At 41.3% G+C, this 21,796-nt stretch overlaps 2 protein-coding genes across 2 annotated transcripts; both read left to right on the forward strand.

Moving 5' to 3' along the window:
* The first annotated feature begins 10,514 nt into the window (after window positions 1-10,514).
* TAS2R3 (taste 2 receptor member 3) lies at window positions 10,515-11,785 on the forward strand. The gene has a single exon (XM_025380956.1). It carries the CDS (start codon window positions 10,571-10,573, stop codon window positions 11,519-11,521), a length of 951 nt encoding a protein of 316 aa, XP_025236741.1. The 5' UTR covers window positions 10,515-10,570; the 3' UTR covers window positions 11,522-11,785.
* A 6,533-nt stretch (window positions 11,786-18,318) lies between these two features.
* Window positions 18,319-19,300, forward strand: TAS2R4 (taste 2 receptor member 4). Its single transcript, XM_025381028.1, has one exon. The coding sequence runs from the start codon at window positions 18,360-18,362 to the stop codon at window positions 19,257-19,259; it is 900 nt and encodes a 299-aa protein (XP_025236813.1). The 5' UTR covers window positions 18,319-18,359; the 3' UTR covers window positions 19,260-19,300.
* Window positions 19,301-21,796: the final 2,496 nt, after the last annotated feature.

The following is a 21,796-nucleotide window of genomic DNA, read 5'->3' on the forward strand; positions in this document are numbered from 1 at the left end:
GGTCTGCCTGCCGGTTTGCTGCTGTGTCCCAGAGGTTGGCTGCCACTGTGCAGGTTGTTTTGTTCAAATGGTAGAAGTCTCTCATACTATCTAGGCCACTCTGTCTCCAGTTTGGCCTCTGACCCAGCCTATGTATTTGCTCCCCAGCCTACATGTTCTGTCCTCTCTGCCTAAGAGTACAGGTGTAGTGCTAACTGCAGCTTAGGTCATATTGGACTTTATTAGGTTCAGAATTCACAAGCTATGTTACAGGTTCATGACTTTTTTGTCTTAAGGTATTTTCTGCACACTTGAGTAGCTTTTTAATACTTACAGTGCATTTTGGTTGAGGAAAGATGGAATTTTTTAGCTTTATCCTCTCCTTGCCCAGGAACAGTAGAACATTCATTGCTGTTTTCTCCTGCCAGCCATCTTTCTTTTTCCTGCAGCTGGGACTATTAATCAGCATATTAACTCTGCTCTCTTAAATTCACACATTAAAACTGCCTGGTGATGTAGTCTTTATTCCTTTATGCCCCATTCCTTAAGCAAAATTGTGAAGTGTATAAAATTTATCTTTTGAGCAACTCTATTTCTTCCATCAGCACAGCAACTTTTATATGCCTTAAATGTTGTGAGAAATTATGCAGATTAATAGTCCTGTTTAAGCAGGGTGATAAATCTCTGCTTTGGGAAAATGACATGCTGAACAGAAGAGCTTAATTACCAACCCAGAGCAGTTTCTGAGTCCAGAATGCAGGGGCAGAAGAGGATGCTGTGCTGGACCACTGTGAGCCGAGGGGCTCTGCTTTCAACTCTTCCCTGAAGGTTGCCTCTTCTCTCCACGCCTCTGAAAGGCTGTGGGGCTGAAGCAGCAGTGTTTTATCAGACTCAGGTGTGTAGCGTGCCGTCCTCAGCATGCGTATGATTCTAGCAGACTGATTCTCTCCTCAAGTCAGTCAGACTTGCTAGGTAAACTTTGCCCACCCCTAGGAAGCCCCGTCTGCTGAGAAACTTTCTCCTGCTCCCTAGCTGCTCTAGGCAGAGCACATGTGGGAATATGATAGCGGTAAAATACTGTAGGGATCTTCTAACCCAAGCTTTGGGTCTTGCATTTCCCTTTTGGATGTGATAGTGTCAGGGAATAAACCTCAGAAAACTGCATTGTGACCTCGATTTGGAGGTTTCATGTTAAATGGTAAGACGAATAGTATACCTAGAAGAATGGGAGAAAAAGTATCAAACAGTGTGTCCAGGGTATCCCGTTTTTGAAAAAGAAGTTGTAATTAAGATATGCTTAAAGTCTGGAGGGAGAAACAGGATATTATCTCTAGAGAGGGTGATTATGTGTGATTTTCCTTGTTTCTTTACAATTTTTATATATATATATTTTAGCATTGAACATATGTTACTTTTATAATGAGAAAAAAATAAAACTTTATTTGGGGAAAAAGATCTTTCCATTATTTCTGAGCCAGGCTTACTTTACTCATTCACTTTTAATGAGTACCACTTCACTGGATGTGAACAAGAAAATCTTTTATATATTTTCCTCCACCGTCTGCATTTTAGCATCTCATGCTTGTATGATTCATTCATCTGTTAACACGTGTACACAGCCCAAAATAATTTACTTTAAACATCAACCTAGCCAGGTGCAGTGACTCATGCCTGTAATCCCAGCACTTTGGGAGGCCGAGGCGGGCGGATCACGGTGTCAGGAGATCGAGACCATCTTAGCTAACACGGTGAAACCCCGTCTCTACTAAAAATACAAAAAATTAGCCGGACGTGGTGGCGGGCTGTAGTCTCAGCTACTGGGGAGGCTGAGGCGGGAGAATGACATGAACCTGGGAGGCAGAGCTTGCAGTGAGCCGAGATTGTGCCACTGCACTCCAGCCTGGGTGACAGAGCAAGACTCCATCTTAAAAACAAACAACACCAACCTATATGAGATCTACTTTTTGATGCCTTTACAGTTCTCAAATAATCAATCATTTCTTAAAACACACTGGACATTTAATTCAGAGATATCTAAAAATTGACCAAAGATATGTTTCTGTGGCAGTTTTGGCAATACAGTATACATTTCTTTGGGAATTACTCATCATTGCAATGTGGATTACAGCCTAACTTTTGCAGCTCAGTTGGAGAAGTTAGTGTTGTTTTCCCTTTGTTCCCAAATGAGATCATGCAATTCTTGAAGGCAGGGTTTTCTTTTACTCAAGCCACCCTTTTCCCCCAATCTAACTCAGCCTAGCACAGTGACATGAAGATTAATAAATGTTTGTCATTCAGTTAGGTGGGACTCAAAAAGAAAATGAGGGCAGGATCACTTTACTATTTTTCTGTCAGAGTTTGCATAATATTCTGTGAAGATCTGTGGGAATAACAGCAAGAAAATCATTGTGGAAAATGAGAGGCAAGTCCAAGGTTAATGAATTACAGGGAAATCTCTTAAGATGAAACAATAATCATATTAATGACTGACATTTCTCTTCTGGTTACTATGTACTGAGCACTAAGCGAAGTACTTTTTATCATTGTCTCATTTAGCTATTATACTAAGAAGAAGGTACAATAATCCCATTTTACAGGTGAGGAAACCCAAAATCGAGAGAGGTTAAATAACTTGTCAAAGTCATGCATCTTCCAAGATGCACACCTGGAGTTTGAACTCAGGTATGTGAAGTTTGCATTTTGCTTTCTGCCCGCTGCCTGCTTCCACTTGCATTCATTCTCCACTGGCCCTCCATATCCACAAATTCCCACAGCCAACTGTATTTGTCCATTTTCACACTGCTATGAAGATACTACCTGAGGCTGGGTAATATATAAACAAGAGGTTTAATTAACTCACAGTTCTCCATGGCTGGGGAGACTTCAGGAAATTGATGGTCATGGCAGAAGGTGAAGGGGAAGCAGGCACCTTCTTCACAAGGTGGTAGGAGAGAGAGGGCACAGGGGAAACTGCCACTTTTAAAACCATCAGATCTGGGGAGAATTCCCTCACTATCAGGCAACAGCACGGGGGAAACCGTCCCCATGATCCAGTCACCTACCAGGTCCCTACCTTGACACGTGGGGACAACAATTCGAGATGAGATTTGGGTGGGGACATAACCAAACCATATCATCCTGCCCCAGACCCTCCCAAATCTCATGTCCTTTTCACATTTCAAAACCAATCATGCCTTCTCAACAGTCCCCCAAAGTCTTAACTCATTCCAGCATTAACTCAAAAGACCAAGTCCAAAGTCTCATCTGAGACAAGCCAAGTCCCTTCCACCTATGACCCTGTAAAATAAAGTTAGTTACTTCTAAGATACAATGAGGGTATGGGCATTGGGCAAATGTTTCCGGTCCAAATGGGAGAAATTGACCAAAATAAAGGGGCTACAGGCCTCATGCAAGTCTGAAACTTGGCAGAGCAGTCATTAAATCTTAAGGCTCTGAAATAATCTCCTTTGACTCTATATCTCACATGTAGGCCACCCCAGGGCATGCTGATGCAAGAGGCGAGCTCCCACAGTCTTGGTCTTGGGCAGCTGTCCCTGCCTTCCTGTGGCTCAGCAGGTACAGCCCCTGTGTCCGCTTTCATGGGCTGGTGTTGAATACTTGCAGCATTTCCAGGCACATGGTGGAAACTGTCAGTGGATCTACCTTTCTGGGGTCTGGAGGATGGGTGCCCTCTTCTCACAGCTCCACTAGGCAATGCCCCAGTGGGGACTCTATTGGGGGTCTACAACCCCACATTTTCTTTCCACATTGCTGTAGCAGAGGTTCTCCTTGAGGGCTCCTTTTAGCCATGGCTGGTGCTGGATCCGCTGGGATGCATGGAACCAAGTCCTGAGGCTGCACAGAGAAGTTGGCCCCTGGGCATGGCCCAGGAAACTATTTTTCCCTCCAAGGCCTCTGGGCCTGTGATAAGAGGGGCTGCCATGAAGGTCTCTGACATGCCCTAGAGACATTTTCCCCATTGTCTTGGATATTAACATTTGGCTCCTTGTTACTTATGCAAATTTCTTCAGCCAACTTGAATTCCTTCTCAGAGAGTTGGTTTTTCTTTTCTACCACATGGTCAGGCTGCACATTTTCCAAACCTTTATGCTCTGCTTCTCTTAAACATAAGGTTCAATTTCAAACTCTGTGAATGCGTATAAATGAACACTTTCAGAATAAGCCAGGTTACCTCTTGAATGCTTTGCTGCTTAGAGATTTCTTCTGCCCGATACCCTAAACATCTCTCCCAAGTTCAACGTTCCACAGATCTCTAGGGCAGGGGCAAAATGCCGCCAATCTCTTTGCTAAAGCATAGCATGAATCAGCTTTACTCTAGTTCCCAATTAAGCTATTTATCTCCATCTGAGACCACCACAGCCTGGACTTCATTGTCCATATCACTATCAGCATTTTGGTCAAAGACATTCAGCAAGTCTCTAGGCTAAAGTTCCTAACTTACCCACATTTTCCTGTCTTCTGAGCCCCCTGAACTGTTCCAACCTCAGCCTTTTACCCAGTTCCAAAGTCGTTTCTACATTTTTAGGTTATTGTTATAGCAGTGCCCTATTCCCAGGACCAGTTCTCTGTATTAGTCCATTTTCACACTGATGTAAAGATACTACCTGAGACTGGGTAATTTATAAACAAAAGAGATTTAATTGACTCACAGTTCCACATGGCTGGAAAGGCCTCAGTAAACTTATAATTATGGTGGAAGGCAAAGGGGAAGCAAGGCTCGTCTTACATCTTACTTGGTGGCAGGAGAGAGACAGCAAGCAGGGGAAACTGTCACTTTTAAAACCATCAGATCTTGTGAGAACTCCCTCACTATCCCAAGAATAGCATGGGGGAAACCGTCTCCATGATCCAGTCACCACCAGGTCCCTCCCTTGACTTGTGGGGATTACAGTTTGAGATGAGATTTGGGTGGGGACACAGAGCCAAACCATACCACCAACCTTTTATTTTCTTCAAATGTTGACACATTTATTGTATAATATTAATCAAATTCATGGATATTACCACTGAAATCAGAAAGTGTTAGAAATCTGTCAAATTCCTTACGGAGAATGTAGATTTTCCAAACTTTTACATTCAGGGGTACATGTGTAGGTTTGTTACATAGGTTAACTCCTGTCATGGGCGTTTGTTGTACAGATTATTTAGTCACCCAGGTATTAAGTCTAGTACCCATTAGTTATTTTTCCTGATCCTCTCACTCCTACTCTTCACCCTCTAGTAGGTCCCAGTGTCTGCCGTTCCCCTCTCTGTGTCCATGTGTTCTCATCATTTACCTCACACTTATACGTGAGAACATTAGGTATTTGGTTTTCTGTTCCTGCATTAGTTTGCCAAGAATAGTGGTCTCCAGCTCCATCCATGTTCCTGCAAAGACATGATCTCATTCTTTTTTATGACTGCATAGTATTCCACGGTGTATATGTACCATTTTTCCTTCATCCAGTCTACCATTGATGGACATTTAGATTGATTCCATGTCTTTGCTATTGTGAATAGTGCTGCAGTGAACATCCCACAGCCAACCTTTCAAGAGTGACCCATGCGGCGTGCATCTAAATCACACTGGGAATTTAATCGGTTTTGGTTGGAGGGAGAGTTATAAGTGAAGGAGAATACCTCTACCTCTTAATTCTTTCTGATTTTCAGTTTAATGATCTTACAAGAAATGAGTCAGTTTCTCTACCATGTTATCTTAACATATTCGTCTTCCTTTATATCAAGCACTGTCTTTTTACTGGTTAGAGTAAGTTCAGAGCGTCTGCTCCTTTCATTGTTTACTCATTACCAGTTGAAATAATCAAGAATGTTGTTTAAGAATTTGTCAGACCCACTTTTTAGAGAATGAGATTTTTGGCAGGCATTAGCAGCATTGAAGTCTCCCCTCACTATTGTAATTTGCTTCTGGGCCAGTCCCACAGTCTGTACTAGGATAGTGTGTAACTTTTTAGGTTGTCAGCATCATGCAACCACAATAATGAAATTATTTATTTATTTATTTATTTTTGAGATGGAGTCTTGCTGTGTTGCCCAGGCTGGAATGCAGTGATGCAATCTTGGCTCACTGCAACCTCTGCCTCTCGGGTTCAAGTGATTCTCCTGTCTCAGCCTCCCGAGTAGCTGGGATTACAGGTGCGTACCACACCACCTGGCTAATTTTTGTATTTTTAGTAGAGACAGGGTTTCACCATGTTGGCCAGGCCGGTCTCGAACTCCTTACCTCAAGTGATCTGTCTACCTCAGTCTCCCAAAGTGCTGGGACTACAGGCACGATGAAATTCTTTTTTTTTTTTTTTTTTTTTTTTGTCTCTTTATTCTTCATCATTTTTTCTCTGCCATGTCAGAGTCTTGTTTTGCCATTGTAGGTGCACACCTTGACATTTAGTTTCTCTGCCTTACCTGTCATTGGAAAAAAAGGTGGTCTATAATAATAGTTCAAAATTAAGGCTGTGCAGTCAGCCTGGATTTGAATTACTGCTTCTCCACTCGACAGTTGAGTGGTCTCTCTCGTGAGTTAATTAACTTTATCTGCCTCAGATCTTTGTTGTTTTGTTTTCCTGGAAGTAAAACAAGGATAATAGTTCCTCCTTCATAGGCGTGCTGTGAAAAGCACAATAAGTAACACAGTGCATATAACCTATATAATACATAGTAACTGAAACAAGTGCTCAATACATGTTGGCTGTTATTATTATTCTAGTTTTTATTTTAAACAAGGTATTTATTTATTTATTTATTTATTTATTTATTTATTTATTTATTGAGACGGAATCTCGCTCTGTCGCCAGGCTGGAGTGCAGCGGCGCCATCTCAGCTCACTGCAACCTCTGCCTCCCAGGTTCAAGTGATTCTCCTGCCTCAGCTTCCCGAGTAGCTGGGACTACAGGTGTGCACCATCACGCCCAGTTAATTTTTGTATTTTTGGTAGAGATGGGGTTTCACGATGTTGGTCAGGATGGTCTCGATCTCTTGACCTTGTAATCCACCCACCTCAACCTCGCAAAGTGCTGGGATTACAGGTATGAGCCACTGCACCTGACCATGTAATTCTTTTAAGTCACTATGTCCATCTTGCCAAGTCTTATGTGATATTTACAAAGCATATTAACCTTGAAATCGTTTATTGTACCTGACTTGTTTTGTTGTTAACTTTCATGAATTACTAAACAGCTTATTCCATGTTAGTGATTTGTTTTATGCTTTTAATCTTCCACAACTATTTGTAATCAATCTGTGTATCTTTTTAAACTCTGAAGTCAGTTGGGCATCTGCTATATGTCATGCACTCATATAGACCTGAATGTAGGGATGAATATAACAGGATTCCTGCACTGAAGGAATTCACAATTAAGCTTATGGAGGGTTAGGGAGGATAAGCAGAAACCTTTGTAGCTAACTGTGATAGGGTGTGAGGAGTAGCTTAGAAGAGAATAGATAGGTTAGCTTTCAGCAGAGGAAACAGCATGAGCAAAGATCCAGAAACAAAAGTTTACGAAACAAAGGTGAGATATGGAAAGTGGGTTGGGGCTAGATAGTAAAGGGCCTTGAAAGCTTTCAGAGAACTTTGGCAATGGGGAGCAATAGAAGGTTTGAAAACAAGGACATCTTATCAGAATTCTGCTTTAGAAGGAGAACAACAAAGACAGAGTGAAGGGCTAAAAGGAGAAAGCCTAGAGCCAGTTAGGAAGCTCTGTACTAAGCCTAGAAAGGTTAGCAAGAGTGCGGATGAGAGGTGACTTGAGGGGCATTTGGGATTCAAATTGATTTGACAAATGCGAATTGTGTACCAATTTTGTGCCAGACCCTGTGCTAGGCTCTGTGTTAGAAATACTGCAGAGAATCACTTACAGCTTCTGCCCAAGATCTAGTGGTGACACAACCACTATCGCTAAGAGGAAATGCAATTCAGTGGTGGTTCTGAGGTTCCTGCACGGAGACATGTGTGGATAGTAGCACTTCATTTCTGAGTTTATGGAACGTGGATGTGGGAGCAGAGTTGAGAGGGGGAAAGAGAATGAGCTTAGTTTTGAATATGGTTTATCCGTAGACTTTCTGACTGCTCCTTGGCAGGGCATTAATTATGTTAGTCGAGCTCAGAGGAGAAGTTGAGACAGTAGTGATTATTCTTTTTCTTCTGCCAAACACATTATAAACTGGTTATTTTCTTTATTTTTAATTTTTAAATTTTATTTATTTATCCTTTATTTATAACATATGTACGTATGTTGGAGTCTTGCTCTGTCTCCCAGGCTGGAGTGCAGTGATGCGATCATAGCTCACTGCAGCCTCAAACTCATGGGTGCAAGTGATGCTCTCACCTTGGCCTCCTGGGTCGCCGGGATGATAAGCATGAGCCACCATGCCTGGCTGTGAGATAACTTTAAAGCATTCTAGCTTTCTGTTGTAGATTCTAGCTTTCTGTGTTAGAAAACCATATTGTGGAAAAGATTTCCAGTTGCCCACCTGTTTTACGATGTACCTGGGACTTGCCTTAATCATGTACAGTAGGAGACAACTGCTTTAATCATGTCACGGAGACAACTGCTTTGAAAGAGGAGTCTTTTATTTCACAGTTCCCAATAGGAGGTGGCATGCTATGCCATGCAGGGCCACTTAGGGACGCACTGGAGTTGGTCAGGAGGAAGAAGGAGAGGGGAAAACATGAGCCAGAGCCTTTGTTGTGTTTTTCATAGGGAAGCGATGAGTAAGGTACGGTGGAAAGCTGAGCAAGTTTAGGACTGGGTAGTTTGAATAATTTCAGCAGGCTCCAGGCTCTCAAGATGGTCCCTAGTTATCAGGTGCCTGGCCCTGGGGTGATTGAAAGCAAGGTCATAGTGTCCTGGGCTCGTTTTCTACATCCTAAGCAAAGGAGGTAGATGGGAGGGGCAGTATGGATTCAGGATTGGCTGGTTTGCTTATCCAAGGTGTTTTCTCAGGCAAGTTGTTTGCTAACTCTAGGAATTAGCTAACCTTGGGAGGGCACGCCTTCTCTGGGTCTGCAAGGCCCGAAAGTGTCAAAGCATAAAATATAGAAAATAAACATGATCAATGCACTACCCAGTATCTATTGTCCCTTCTGTATTTATAGAACCCAGTTGTGAGAGGGTGCGCAATGCATGCACTGCATTCCTATTCTTTTCAGTTAGGGGTTGCCAAGGGGCTATAGGCAGAAGTCACTTGGTGATGCTCTCAGGGAACTTTTTATATGAGTAACTCTTGGGAGGCATATCCGGTGTGCTTCCCCAGACTCTCATCCTACAGCTTTTTCTTTTTTGTCTGAAATGTGGACATTTCATGGCTGGATTTCCAGTTGCCATCTTAGACCATGAGGCAATCTTCAGAATGGAAGATAGAAGAAGCTGGTATCTGCGATCACCATGCAACCACCATACCAGCCTGGACAGTTTGCCTCTGGACTGCTTTGGGGAACACAAATATACCTCTCCTCTAAGCCACTTATTTGTGTTGTGTACTTAAACCTAATTCTTCCTTATTCATACATTGTTGACTTTATCTCCATATACGTGAGCAACTCTTTACTCTTACCTTTCTCTTACATGACCTTCCACGGCAAGAAGAAGTAAAATCTTATTGTTATTCCCACGGTCCTTTAGGTTTTAAACTAATGTCTCATTAAATTTAGGGAAGGGAGTGGGACATGAAAAATACACAAACCTTAGCAATTAACTTTAAAAAGAGTGAACATAAGCGTACTTTAATATAAACTAAGTACTGTTTAATTCTGCATGTAATCCTGAGTGAAGATCCTTAATTAATAGCCCCTTGTTAAACAGAGGAGCTCTTAGGTTAAGAACAGAAGTATTGTTCTTATGCTTCCCTTGGCAGTATTACAGCAGACTAGAAATCCAGAGTGGGTCTGAGACTTCCCACTGCAAGTCCAAGATCGGGATGTAAGCTTGGCCACTTTCTGGTGAGGCTTCTCTTGCTGGCTTGTAGCTTACCGCCATCTCCGTGCATGTAAGCCAGGCTCCAAGGAGCAGGCCTTTTCATTCTAATCCAGGATCGATGGCACTGAACTTTTACAATTTTATGCACTTAAACCTCACTCCAGGTGGATAGTGGCTCCTAGTGGAATTCCTTTTCTGTATCTCTGAGTCCTCCCTCCTGAGGAATGAGACTTTTTACTCTTCTGAGTAATTCTGAGCCTCCTCCATTTGGTGCTGCTCATCTTTCTGTTTTGGGTAGCTCAGAGCCCTACACCCTTTGAAACTGAGTCCAAGTCCTCCATCATCTTTGTGACCTAGATCTCTTCCTTCTCTATGTGACACTGGACACTACTCATTTGCATTTTAGCAAAGAGCTGCTAAGTTTAGGTTCATAGATGGAATATGACAATCCATATCATCTGTGAAGAGGACAGACTCACCTGAAAGAGCCAGAGAGGATTCCCTAAATTGTGCTGTACGACAGACTAAATTGGGCAGAGACGAGAGACAGGTACAGTGAAGCAACAGGTAGAGGAGTAGATTAACGAGAAAAATATCAAATCAGTGAGGAGATTCTACATATCAACAGAAAGAACAAAGATCAGGACTGCCTAATTGCTGACATGATGGGACTCACCGACGGGGTGTTCCTGATTATGTGTGGCGCTCAGTTCACACTGGGAATTCTGGTCAATGGTTTCATTGGTTTGGTCAATGGTAGGAGCTGGTTCAAGACCAAGAGAATGTCTTTGTCTGACTTCATCATTGCCACCCTGGCACTCTCGAGGATCATTCTGCTGTGTATTATCTTGACTGATAGTTTTTTAATAGTATTCTCTGTTAACGAACATGATTCAGGGATAATAATGCAACTTATTGATGTTTTCTGGACATTTACAAACCATCTGAGCATTTGGTTTGCCACTTGTCTTGGTGTCCTCTACTGCTTGAAAATCGCCCGTTTCTCTCACCCCACATTCCTCTGGCTCAAGTGGAGAGTTTCTAGGGTGATGGTATGGATGCTGTTGGGTACACTGCTCTTATCCTGTGGTAGTACCGCATCTCTGATCAACGAGTTTAAGCTCTATTCTGTCCTTAGGGGAATTGAGGCCACCAGGAATGTGACTGAACACTTCAGAAAGAAGAGGAATGAGTATTATCTGATCCATGTTCTTGGGACTCTGTGGTACCTGCCTCCCTTAGTTGTGTCCCTGGCCTCCTACTTTTTGCTCATCTTCTCCTTGGGGAGGCACACACGGCAGATGCTGCAAAATAGTACAAGCTCCAGAGATCCAAGCACTGAGGCCCACAAGAGGGCCATCAGAATCATCCTTTCCTTCTTTTTTCTCTTCTTACTTTACTTTCTTGCCTTTTTAATTGCATCATTTGGTAATTTCCTACCAGAAACCAAGATGGCTAAGATGATTGGCGAGGTAATGACAATGTTTTATCCTGCTGGCCACTCATTTATTGTCATTCTGGGGAACAGCAAACTGAAGCAGACATTTGTAGAGATGCTCCGGTGTGAGTCTGGCCACCTGAAGCCTGGATCCAAGGGACCCATTTTCTCTTAGAGTAACAGAGGGCCTGGGGTGGAGCCCGTGAGCCTTTTGCCTGGCTCAAGACTACGGGATTCTTCCTGACCCTCCCATGATACCAGTTCCATAGCATCACTAGGAGAGAAACCCTGACTGCTTTGCCCCTGGTCCCTGAGGACCTCTTCCAAGGTGAAAGCCATGCTTCTCACGACCTCTGTCTGTATGGTGGTTGCGGAAGTGGGGAGGGCGCAGGAGTAGTAGTGTTTTGGAAATGACAATGTTGTAAGAACACTCTCACTATAAACACACGGTGCTGTATTTTAATGATCATCAGCTCCACACAATGAGTCTGATTACTAGTTTCAACTTAAATTAGATACTAACAGTGATAAACATAAAATTACATAGTAGACTTGAAGGAAAGAGCAAAAGTTTTGCAGTCCTGTAGATGTGGGCTTGAGTTCTGATTCTGGCCAAGATTTTTGGCCTCAGGTGAGTTACTTTAATTACCTGTCTGATCCCCTCTTCTGATCCCTACTGGCCATTTTAGCACACTGTGTTTGTAAAGTACTGAGTAAGTGAAGGCTATTATTGTGCTAATATTGGATTGTGCAGCAACAGCAATTTCCATATGATTCCAGTTTCCACAAACCCATTGTGTAATGATGAAAACAGTGGAAAGAAAATTAAGACCTTTAGATTCTAGATTCCAATTCAATCTTGCATTTCATGATCATTTTGCTGAAGTACATTTTCAAGTAATTATTTTGTAGATTGACCAAAAGACCAAGTGGTTTTGTTTTTATTTTCGACCAAGATGCCTACCTGGTTTTAAAGTTACAGTTTTATCAAATGTAATATAAGCAAATTTTATGTTTAATCAATTTTATTTAAACAGAAGTATATAGATGCTGATTTACTTCCTGTTATTAAAAATTTTGACATGTCAATGAAAAGATATTGCTTAATATCCTGAAGAATTCTCAAATTTGTAAACATATTCAGTTAATACATATGGCATTATTCAGAAATGTGGATTTCTAGTCCTAATGGGACTCTCAGAAGTGGATTGTTGTGGCTAAGAATGTGGACCCTGAAGCCAGACAACCCGTGTTTAAATTTGACTTTGGCCCTTTTGAACTGGGTGACCTTGGGGAAACTTCCTAACCAGTCTCTATTTAACTTTCTTCATTTGTAAAATAGAAATAGTAATTGTGTGCGTGTGTGTGTTGGGATAAAGTTGTTGGAAGGAATGAGTGAATTAACACATGAAAAGTGCTGTCCTACATGGAGTAAACACACAATAAAACTGCTATCGTTGTTATTTTGTGAAAAGGAGCATATTTTGACATAATAAAAAGGAGTATATTTGGACATAGCATGAATGTCCATTACATTACTGGACATTTGGTCATATGTAACCGGAAATTAACATTAGGGTTGTTCTGGGATTTATATCTTAATTTCTAAAATGTCGGGAAAAAAATTTCCTTTGGTCTGCACAGTTTGCATTATCCCATTGGATTAAACACCTCCCCAACCAGCAGGTGGGGGCTCAGGAGAAAAACCATATTACTGATAGATAAAATAAAGAATTGACTTGTTTTCAGCACATTTGAGCTTGTAGAGTGAGTAAATTTTGTTGGCCACACTATCATTAAATTGTCATTGTGACTTGGTGGAGCTGGGTCAATCGTCTGAGCAACATTTCCAGGTTAACTCTGAAATACATATTTTCAGAAGTTGATGAGTGGAGTTTCTTGGCCGTGTTCTGTCTGATCTCAGTTTCCATTTGTGGCCAGACAGGGTATTCATAGCCAGAGAGAAAGGATTTCTGAGTTATCCTTGGCTTTTCAGGCTTCTCCGCTTATTGCCCAGCTGGCAGATCCCCCTTGAGAAAGGGATGAGTGCTGCCTAGTTTCTGGATGTTGCCGTAATATTCCAGGAATGAATACATTTCTCACTTCATTTTGATTCTGGCTAGCCTTGATTCCAGTTCATTCCTTCCTGCCACAAACATTTATTTAACACTTATTGTATACCAAGCACTGTATGAGACCAAGCACTGTACGAGATGCTTGTTCCTTGAACACGGTTCTGTTCTCAAAAACATTACTTAGTGGGCAATAAAGACACAGTAACAAGTATTTAATTGCTGCATCACTGAAACAGGTACTTCAAGTACAGTAAAGGGATCATCCTATCTTGAGGGTCCTGGTGCAGGTGATCTTTGTCTGTAGACCCCTTTTGTGTCAGCCTTGAAAATGTGCACTCAGATCTCTGCTGTGGAGGCTCAATTGACTGATGGCTCCAGCTTGGGAGATCCACTACCGTGAGGCCACATTTCCTGCAGGCTTCTCCCAGCCAGTGGTGGAGCACTGTGGAGTACTAAGGCAAGTCTGTTTTGCTGAGACGTGGGACTCCTCTAACAGGCAATTTTGGCCAAGGACTCTGCATCAGCTTGATTGAAGTTTTCTTGGACCTCTACTGCACTTTTGAACTCTCTCTACCCAATTATTCCATACCCCACTTTACCTCTTCCCCTTTTATAGCTGTCAGACCTACATTGCTATCTGAATACTCTGGTCACTTCCTCTGGCTCCCACCCACCTAAGATCTCTTGCACATCTAATCTTTTTTAAGCCTCTGCCTCTTGGCAGACCTCTCATATAAGTAATCTCTTTATTAAAAAGCTTAGTGCAGACGATAAAGATACTCACTAAAAGACATATAAGTGTACGTGCATGTGTGTGTGTGTGTTCAAAGTGCACCAGAATTCTAGAAATCATTCCAGATTCTGCCTTCTCCTACAACCTCAATATCCATTTAGTTGCCAGATCCCCTTGGTTGTACTTCAAAACATTTCTCTCACATGTTCCCTGGTCTCCATTTCCACTCTTTTCAGCCCATCAGAGTGATTGCAACAGGATTCTAACTAGTTTCCTGTTTCCAACTCCATCCCCTTCCAGCAAAGCCTTTCCTCTCCTCGTTACTTGGATTGTATTCTTCATACAGTGAAAAGAGGGGAGTAATGCTCCCCTCTTAAAAGTCTTGCAGTGGCTGTCCATTGCTTTGGGTAAAGTCCAGACTACTTAGTTTACAGCATAAAGCCAGTTTTCCTTTTAGTTTCATCTTCTTGTTCCTTGCTTTTCCAAAAGAACTTTGAACTGCGTCTAGTTCCCAAATATGCCATACTCTTCTTGCTATGCTTTTTCATGTGCTGCTTTCTATACCTAGAATTATCTTTCTTATCAACTGTGTCAACTTCTCTTATTCTTTAAGACCTCCCTCCTCCAGGAAACTTTCTCTGATTCTTTTAGGTGAAGCTAAGCACTTATTCTGTGTGTTTTTTCTAATGTTGTACATGCCTCTGATCACATTCGTGTAATAATTATGTCCAAATTCGGTACCTACTATGGCATAGATACTTCCTGATTTATCTTTTCGGTTTCATCTCCCACTATTTCTCTTCCTATCCTTGTACCCCTCCCCTCTTCTGTTTTCTGAACCCACCACACACTATCACCTCTTAGTCTGCATGTAGAGTTCTCTGTTTGCAATGTCCTTCTTTCTCCCTACCTTAGCTTTTTTTGGATAATCTCTTTGCATCCTTTAAGACTGAATGTATATGTCTTCTCAGTTCCTGAACTGCCAAAACTGGATCAAGTGTGCCTCCTGAACACTCCTGTTGTGCTCCTTGTGTTTCCTTATTATGGCATCTAAAACTCTCAATTCTAATTGTCTATTCATCTGTCTTTTTTTTTTTTTTTTACCATTTCATATATTCTTTGAAGGCAGGTGTGCTGTGGGTGATTCTTCTCTGTTTCCCCAGCACCTAACAGTGCCTGGCTGATAACCACAGTTCATAGAACGAAAGAACCAGTGAGGGAAGTCTAGTGTAGTAGAAAGAGCTCAGTCTCAGACCTTTCAGCTTAGCCAGTCGTTTGCTGCTATGGTTTGGATGGCCCCTCCAAAACTCATGCCAGAATGTAATTGTACCCTCGTAACAGTGTTGAGAGGTGGGGCCTTTAAGAGGTGACTGGGTCATGAGGGCTTTGCCCTCATGAATGGATTAATGCAGGAGTGGGTTTGTTATTGCAGGAGTTTGGCCCCCTTTTCCTGTCTTGTTCTCATGTACACATTCTTGCCCTCTGCCATGTTATGAAGTACTAAGTAGTCCTCATTAGATGCCGAGCTGATGCCAGCACCATGCTTTTGGACTTCCCAGCTTCCAGAACTGTGAGCCAACTAGACTGCTTTATAAATTTCCCAATCTGTGGTATTCTGTTACAGCAGCAGAAAATGGGCCAAGGCATTTACTCTGGTGTTAAGCAGTCACTTATTTTCCCTGATCTTCATTTTCCTCACTCATAAATAGGATAACCATATACTCCTCCTAGGATGCCTGGTGCACTGCTGGGAACATAGTAAGCATTTTAAAAAAAACACAAGAAGTGGAAGTTTTCTTCTTTCTCGTAAGTGCCATGTATACTTTTTTGAAAAAATTTCAAACTTTTAAATTCCTGTTTCTTCATGACTGACCTAATTCTTCAGAGCTGTCATCAAATAAGTTAAGTGCCATTCATTTGCTTTGACAATTTGCCCTAAAGCTTTTCTTACAGACCTGTCAAGAAGCAGAGTTTGGACCCATGCCTGCAATGCCTGCTAGTTGGTCTTCTTGGGCTCTAGTAAATAATCAAACTTGCAAGACTGTCTTAGTCCACTGTGGTACCAGCCTACTCAGACGGATAGAGTTGAGGGACCTAATTTACCAGCAGGGCAGTGTCAGGCCTTCCTCTTTTGCAGAGTCTTTGGTGCAGGCCATACAGTTCAGGTACAATAATAAGAGATACACATTAGAGTAAGGCTGGGAGCTGCCGTAAATTAAAAGCTTCGTGTCCCAAAAGATCCAATTTATCATGTTATAATTTTGTAGACAAAGCTTCTAGGGTCGAGTCAAGATACAGGCACATGAGAAGGAAGCCCAATGCATGCAGTCTCCGTAAGATACTTATTACAGTTCACTTACAGTTCCTTCCAGTCAAGATGCAATTTGCCAGTCAGGAGTCTTTTTTTTTTTTGATCTAGAAACATAGTTGATGTTCTCACCCTTCTCAGGTTGGTAAGGAAAACAGCTAGGAATTTTAACTGTAGGTCAAATTCTCATGCAGAGGGAGAAAGGGTTCTGCTAACACTTTTCCTATACTGACCCTTGTGGAAATAACTTCTAACTGAATGAGCTCATTCATTGATTGTGCTAGCCAACTTTATCACATCTTAATTACAGCACTTCCTCCTACACAGAACCCAACAATTTGGTATAGTACATTCTGGATAGAGTCTGTTACTATCTAATTCTGGGATTCCTGCTCTTTTGGCCACATTTATTTCTTATGGTTTACTCTATATTATTTATTTTATTTAAATGTGATGTTAGTAATACTGTAACTTCACTTTAATGCAGCCATCTACGGATAATTAATTGGAAATCTGTGCTATAATTTTCCTTTTAGTCATAGTCTTCCCGGCTCATTCTGTTTGCCTATTTAACTGATATGTGGGCATGCCTCTATCAGTGCCTGTTAGTTTTGAATAAAAAGCTTCTGTAACCACCTGGGCACAAGATCAGAGAATTTCTCCAGGCTTGCCGTCCTGTCATCTGTCTTAAAGGGCCTCATGAATGTGTTCCCCTCTTCTGGACCTGATTATCATTATATCTTAGCTCCTTTTTCTTATCTATTTCTATTTGGACTTGGCAGGAGGACTTTGTGCTGTATCTTGATGCTAATTTGGTAACATATGTGGCCGCATCCAGGATTGCACCTTGGTTTCATTCAGCTGCTGGAGTAGATAAGAGATGCCATACTCTTACATTCACCTATGGTCCGCCATAATATCATTTGCCAGGGATATTGTGCCATTTCCCATCTGAGCAAATACAGAGAAATCCAGCAATGAGATGCCTAGCTGTTTGGCTCACAAAACTGCAACCAGTGCATTACTGTGTATCTCATTTCAGGGTACGTGGATTGACAGTTAAATGCCTAAGAGAAAATAGCCATATGTGATCTAAATATAAACCCAGATTTATAAAGGAAACACGTACAAGGGTTGACTTAATTTTTTCTAAGAAAAACCAGAACATAGCAAATGGTTATGGCACAAATCTATGTATGTAGATAGAGAATGCAAAGCAAAGGGCATCAGAAAGGATGGGATTCATTGAGAAAGGTTTTTTCAAGGAGATATTGGGTCTTTGAACTTGATCTATTAGATCACTGTAAATCACTGTCGGTGAGTCACTAAGGTTGAAAGAGTGGCATTGGCATGGCCAGAATTACAGTTGGAGAAACCGGTTGTGGCAGCAACAGATTAGAGGAGAGAGAGAAATTGGATTCCGGTCATCCATGAATATGAGGCTAGAAGGTGGGTGGGTAGGAGTGAGCAATGAGGATTTCCGCCATATTCTGGCATTTTTATGAAGAAAAACTTTACCGTAAAACAGTGACAGAAACATTGCTGGACTCGAGCTCTCCGATTTGGATTCTAAGTTTTTGGAGCCTGTTGTGACTCCTCCCTCTCACCCTCCTGCTCTTGGAGGATTGGACTCCCAGGATCACCTAGGCTTGCTGTAATTAGGCATTTCTAGGAAGAACAGGATACAAATGAAGGAATAGTAATGCAATCCTTGGAAGATTTGCATCTCAGTAAAAGCAGCTGGCCCTTAGATCATGGATGGCTCATTTGCCACGCTGGGGAAAAATTAAAAAGGAGATGTCCTTCCTGGCTAGATACTGGTGTCTGCTTATACATTTTGGTATTTCTCCTGCCTCCACTATCAGCACCACAACTGCTGAATCCTCAATGAGTAAAGATGCTTTGGTTATTCTATTCCTCTGCTATTATTGCCTCAGTTATTTTAGATTTTGTAGGAATCATTATGAATCTGTTTATTACAGTGGTCAATTACAAAACTTGGGTCAAAAGCCATAGAATCTCCTCTTCTGAAAGGATCCTGTTCAGCTTGGGCATCACCAGGTTTTTTATGCTGGCACTATTTCTGGTGAACACCATCTATTTCGTCTCTTCAAATAAGGAAAGGTCAGTCTACCTGTCTGCTTTTTTCGTGTTGTGTTTCATGTTTTTGGACTCAAGCAGTCTCTGGTTTGTGACCTTGCTCAACAGCTTGTACTGTGTGAAGATTACCAACTTCCAACACTCAGTGTTTCTACTGCTGAAGCGGAATATCTCCCCAAAGATCCCCAGACTGCTGCCGGCCTGTGTGCTGATTTCTGCTTTCACCACTTGCCTGTATATCACGCTTAGCCAGGCATCACCCTTTCCTGAACTTGTGACTAAGAGAAATAACACATCATTTAATATCAGTGAGGGCATCTTGTCTTTAGTGGTTTCTTTTGTCTTGAGCTCATCTCTCCAGTTCATCATTAATGTGACTTCTGCTTCCTTGCTAATATACTCCTTGAGGAGACATATACGGAAGATGCAGAAAAATGCCACTGGTTTCTGGAATCCCCAGACGGAAGCTCATGTAGGTGCTATGAAGCTGATGATCTATTTCCTCATCCTCTACATTCCATATTCAGTTGCTACACTGGTCCAGTATCTCCCCTTTTATGCAGGGATGGATATGGGGACCAAATCCATTTGTCTAATTTTTGCCACCCTTTACTCTCCAGGACATTCTGTTCTCATTATTATCACACATCCTAAACTGAAAACAACAGCAAAGAAGATTCTTTGTTTCAAAAAATAGTGGAATTTCAGTAAACAATACCTAGATTCACCTGATGGTTTGGGGGCAAGGTTTTCTGTTGGCAGTTTTCCCAGTGGTCTGAGGAATTCAGTTTTGTGATTGCTGATCTGACTCTTAGGCTTTTGAGTGCCTGAATTTCAGCTCATTCTGTAATTGTTTTTGGTATGTAAGTATTTTAAAATAAGGCACATTCTCTAAGAAACTTTTTTGAGGCATTATTTATCATGTATTTTTGCATGGCCGTTGAATCCATGGATAATGGAAATCATCACATTGTTTCATTGTCTATTAAAGTATAATGGGAAATTCTTCCACATTAGAGAATACATTGGGGTGCACATCATGAGTTAAATGTTTGTGGTTTAGCTACGGAGCCCTGAGTAAAGGCTCAGCAGTGGATAGGTGGTCACTGGGAGCCACTAGACTGACTGAAAGCAGAGGAATTGGGGGCAGTGCAAAGAGAAAAGGAAAAAAGGTTTCAGAGAGAAAAGAAGGAAAGAGAAAGGTGAAAAGAACACTGTGGAACAAGACAGAAAAAGTGTCCTCACACTTGCTGGGTAACAGTAACTGAACTATTCCTTGCAAGAAACCCTAAGGTTTCTAGGCTTGTTCTGGAAAAGAGGATATTGCCAGAGTTGGTAAGTAGAGGGAAGTGATTAGTATTTAAGAAACTGAATCAAGAATGGTTCCAAAAATCTTAAAATCCAGGGGAGCCAGCCTAAGCTCAAAGGCAAGTGCTAGATAATCAAATTAATACCATATGAGTACAAATTTACAAAATACTGTACCTCACCATAGGATATGGAACTCAGTGGAAAGCCAAAGAAGCACTGGACAGGTAGGGGGGGTGCTTGACTTGTGATGAATTTATTTCATCTGTTTATGCATTTGTGCATAGCACAGTTCTTCTGCAGAATGTTGTTTCTGTGGTTGGGACAATAGGACTGTGGCTCCAAAAGAACAAGAGTCTGAAGATGGGATGTTGACAAGTTTTGGAATGTGAATTGGGAAATCATAATTTGTATTTATTTAGGTTTTTTTGGTGTTCATAAAATGCTTATGTAATATTTACATATGTCAAATAAATCTTAAAATTTTATAAATTACATGACTTTTCTCATTCTGATTACCAGAATCTTGACTGCAACATTTAGTAAAAATTACCCAAGCCAATATTTTGTGCTATGAAACCTGGAGGTATTCATCATGTTAAATCCTAAGAGAGATAAAAGGATTACTGAGAGTGATTAAATGCATGCTGTGTCTTATGAACCCTAAATGAGTGGCAGACACCCTCATTGGTCCCTCAGTATCTGTTCTTTCTCCTCTCTTCCATAGTAATCAAATCGTTAGCTGTTCAGAATTTTGGCAGCAAATTCCATTATTGCCACGATATGAGCAGAAAAGATGTATATAATTTCTAGGTGGTGCTTCAGAGCAGTCCTGCCTTCCCTTCTTTAATCTTTTCTTCATTACTCCCTCCATGAGCTGGAATGCTGATGTCATGATTGTCTATCTTGGACAATGCAGATGAGGTGAATGCTTGCGATAGTGGAGTAATTCTCCATCCTAGAGCTGGTTCCATGTTTCTTGACACTGTGGACTTGTCACACCAGCTCTGGACTGCTCAAGCCTGAACTTGGGGACTGTTTATGAGAAATCATTGTCTCCATTCTTTCAGGTGCTGGATTTTTGGTCTCTGTTACCTTAGTCAAATAACCTATGCTATACCTTAAATCTATACAATAATACATATCTTTATGATGAAATAGTATGTAGTTACCATCTTATAGTCAAAGAACATTTTTATATGACCTACTATGTGAAATTGACATAAAACCTGTACACGTGGTATAATACCTTTTTTTTGGTAAAAATGTACATATGAAGAAAAGTCTAAAAGGAAATGTATAAAAATGTAAACAGTAATTATTTTAAGTGGGAGGAATCAAGTAATCTTTCTGTATATTTCAAGTTTTCTATAATGAACATTTTTTATAATAAAAATATGTTTAAATATACAACATATATACAGTCTATCTATCTATCTATCTATCTATCTATCTATCTATCTATCTATCTATCTGTCCGTCCGTCCATCCGTCTGTCCATCCACCCACCCACCTACCTAAAAGACAGAGAGGGAGTTCTGAGGTCAACATCCAGTTTGTCCTCGCTAAGAAAGGTAAGTGAATTGTCTTGCTTTGTTTGGATACTTTTTATTGTATTGGCAAAGTTCTGCCAATTTGTTTCCTGTTTCTCCTACACTGTCTTCAATTTTCCCCTCTCTGGGTTGGATATGTTGTCTTTGTGTTAGGACTATTTTTGCTGTCTGAAGAAAGTCTTCAGTCTTTGCTTAGGCACTTACCCAAAGTCCCCCTTGGGCACAGTTCCAAGTCTTTGCTATTGTGAATAGTGCTGCAGTAAACATACATGTGCATATGTCTTTATAGCAGCATGCTTTATAATCCTTTGGTTATATACCCAGTAATGGGATGGCTGGGTCAAATGGTATTTCTAGTTCTAGATCCTTGAGG

Source organism: Theropithecus gelada, chromosome 3 (assembly GCF_003255815.1).
Source record: "Theropithecus gelada isolate Dixy chromosome 3, Tgel_1.0, whole genome shotgun sequence".
NCBI lineage: Eukaryota > Metazoa > Chordata > Mammalia > Primates > Cercopithecidae > Theropithecus > Theropithecus gelada.

Coding starts and splice junctions, on each gene's coding strand:
- TAS2R3 (XM_025380956.1), top strand. CDS start 10,571: ATGATGGGACTCACCGACGGGGTGTTCCTGATTATGTGTGGCGCTCAG.
- TAS2R4 (XM_025381028.1), top strand. CDS start 18,360: ATGCTTTGGTTATTCTATTCCTCTGCTATTATTGCCTCAGTTATTTTA.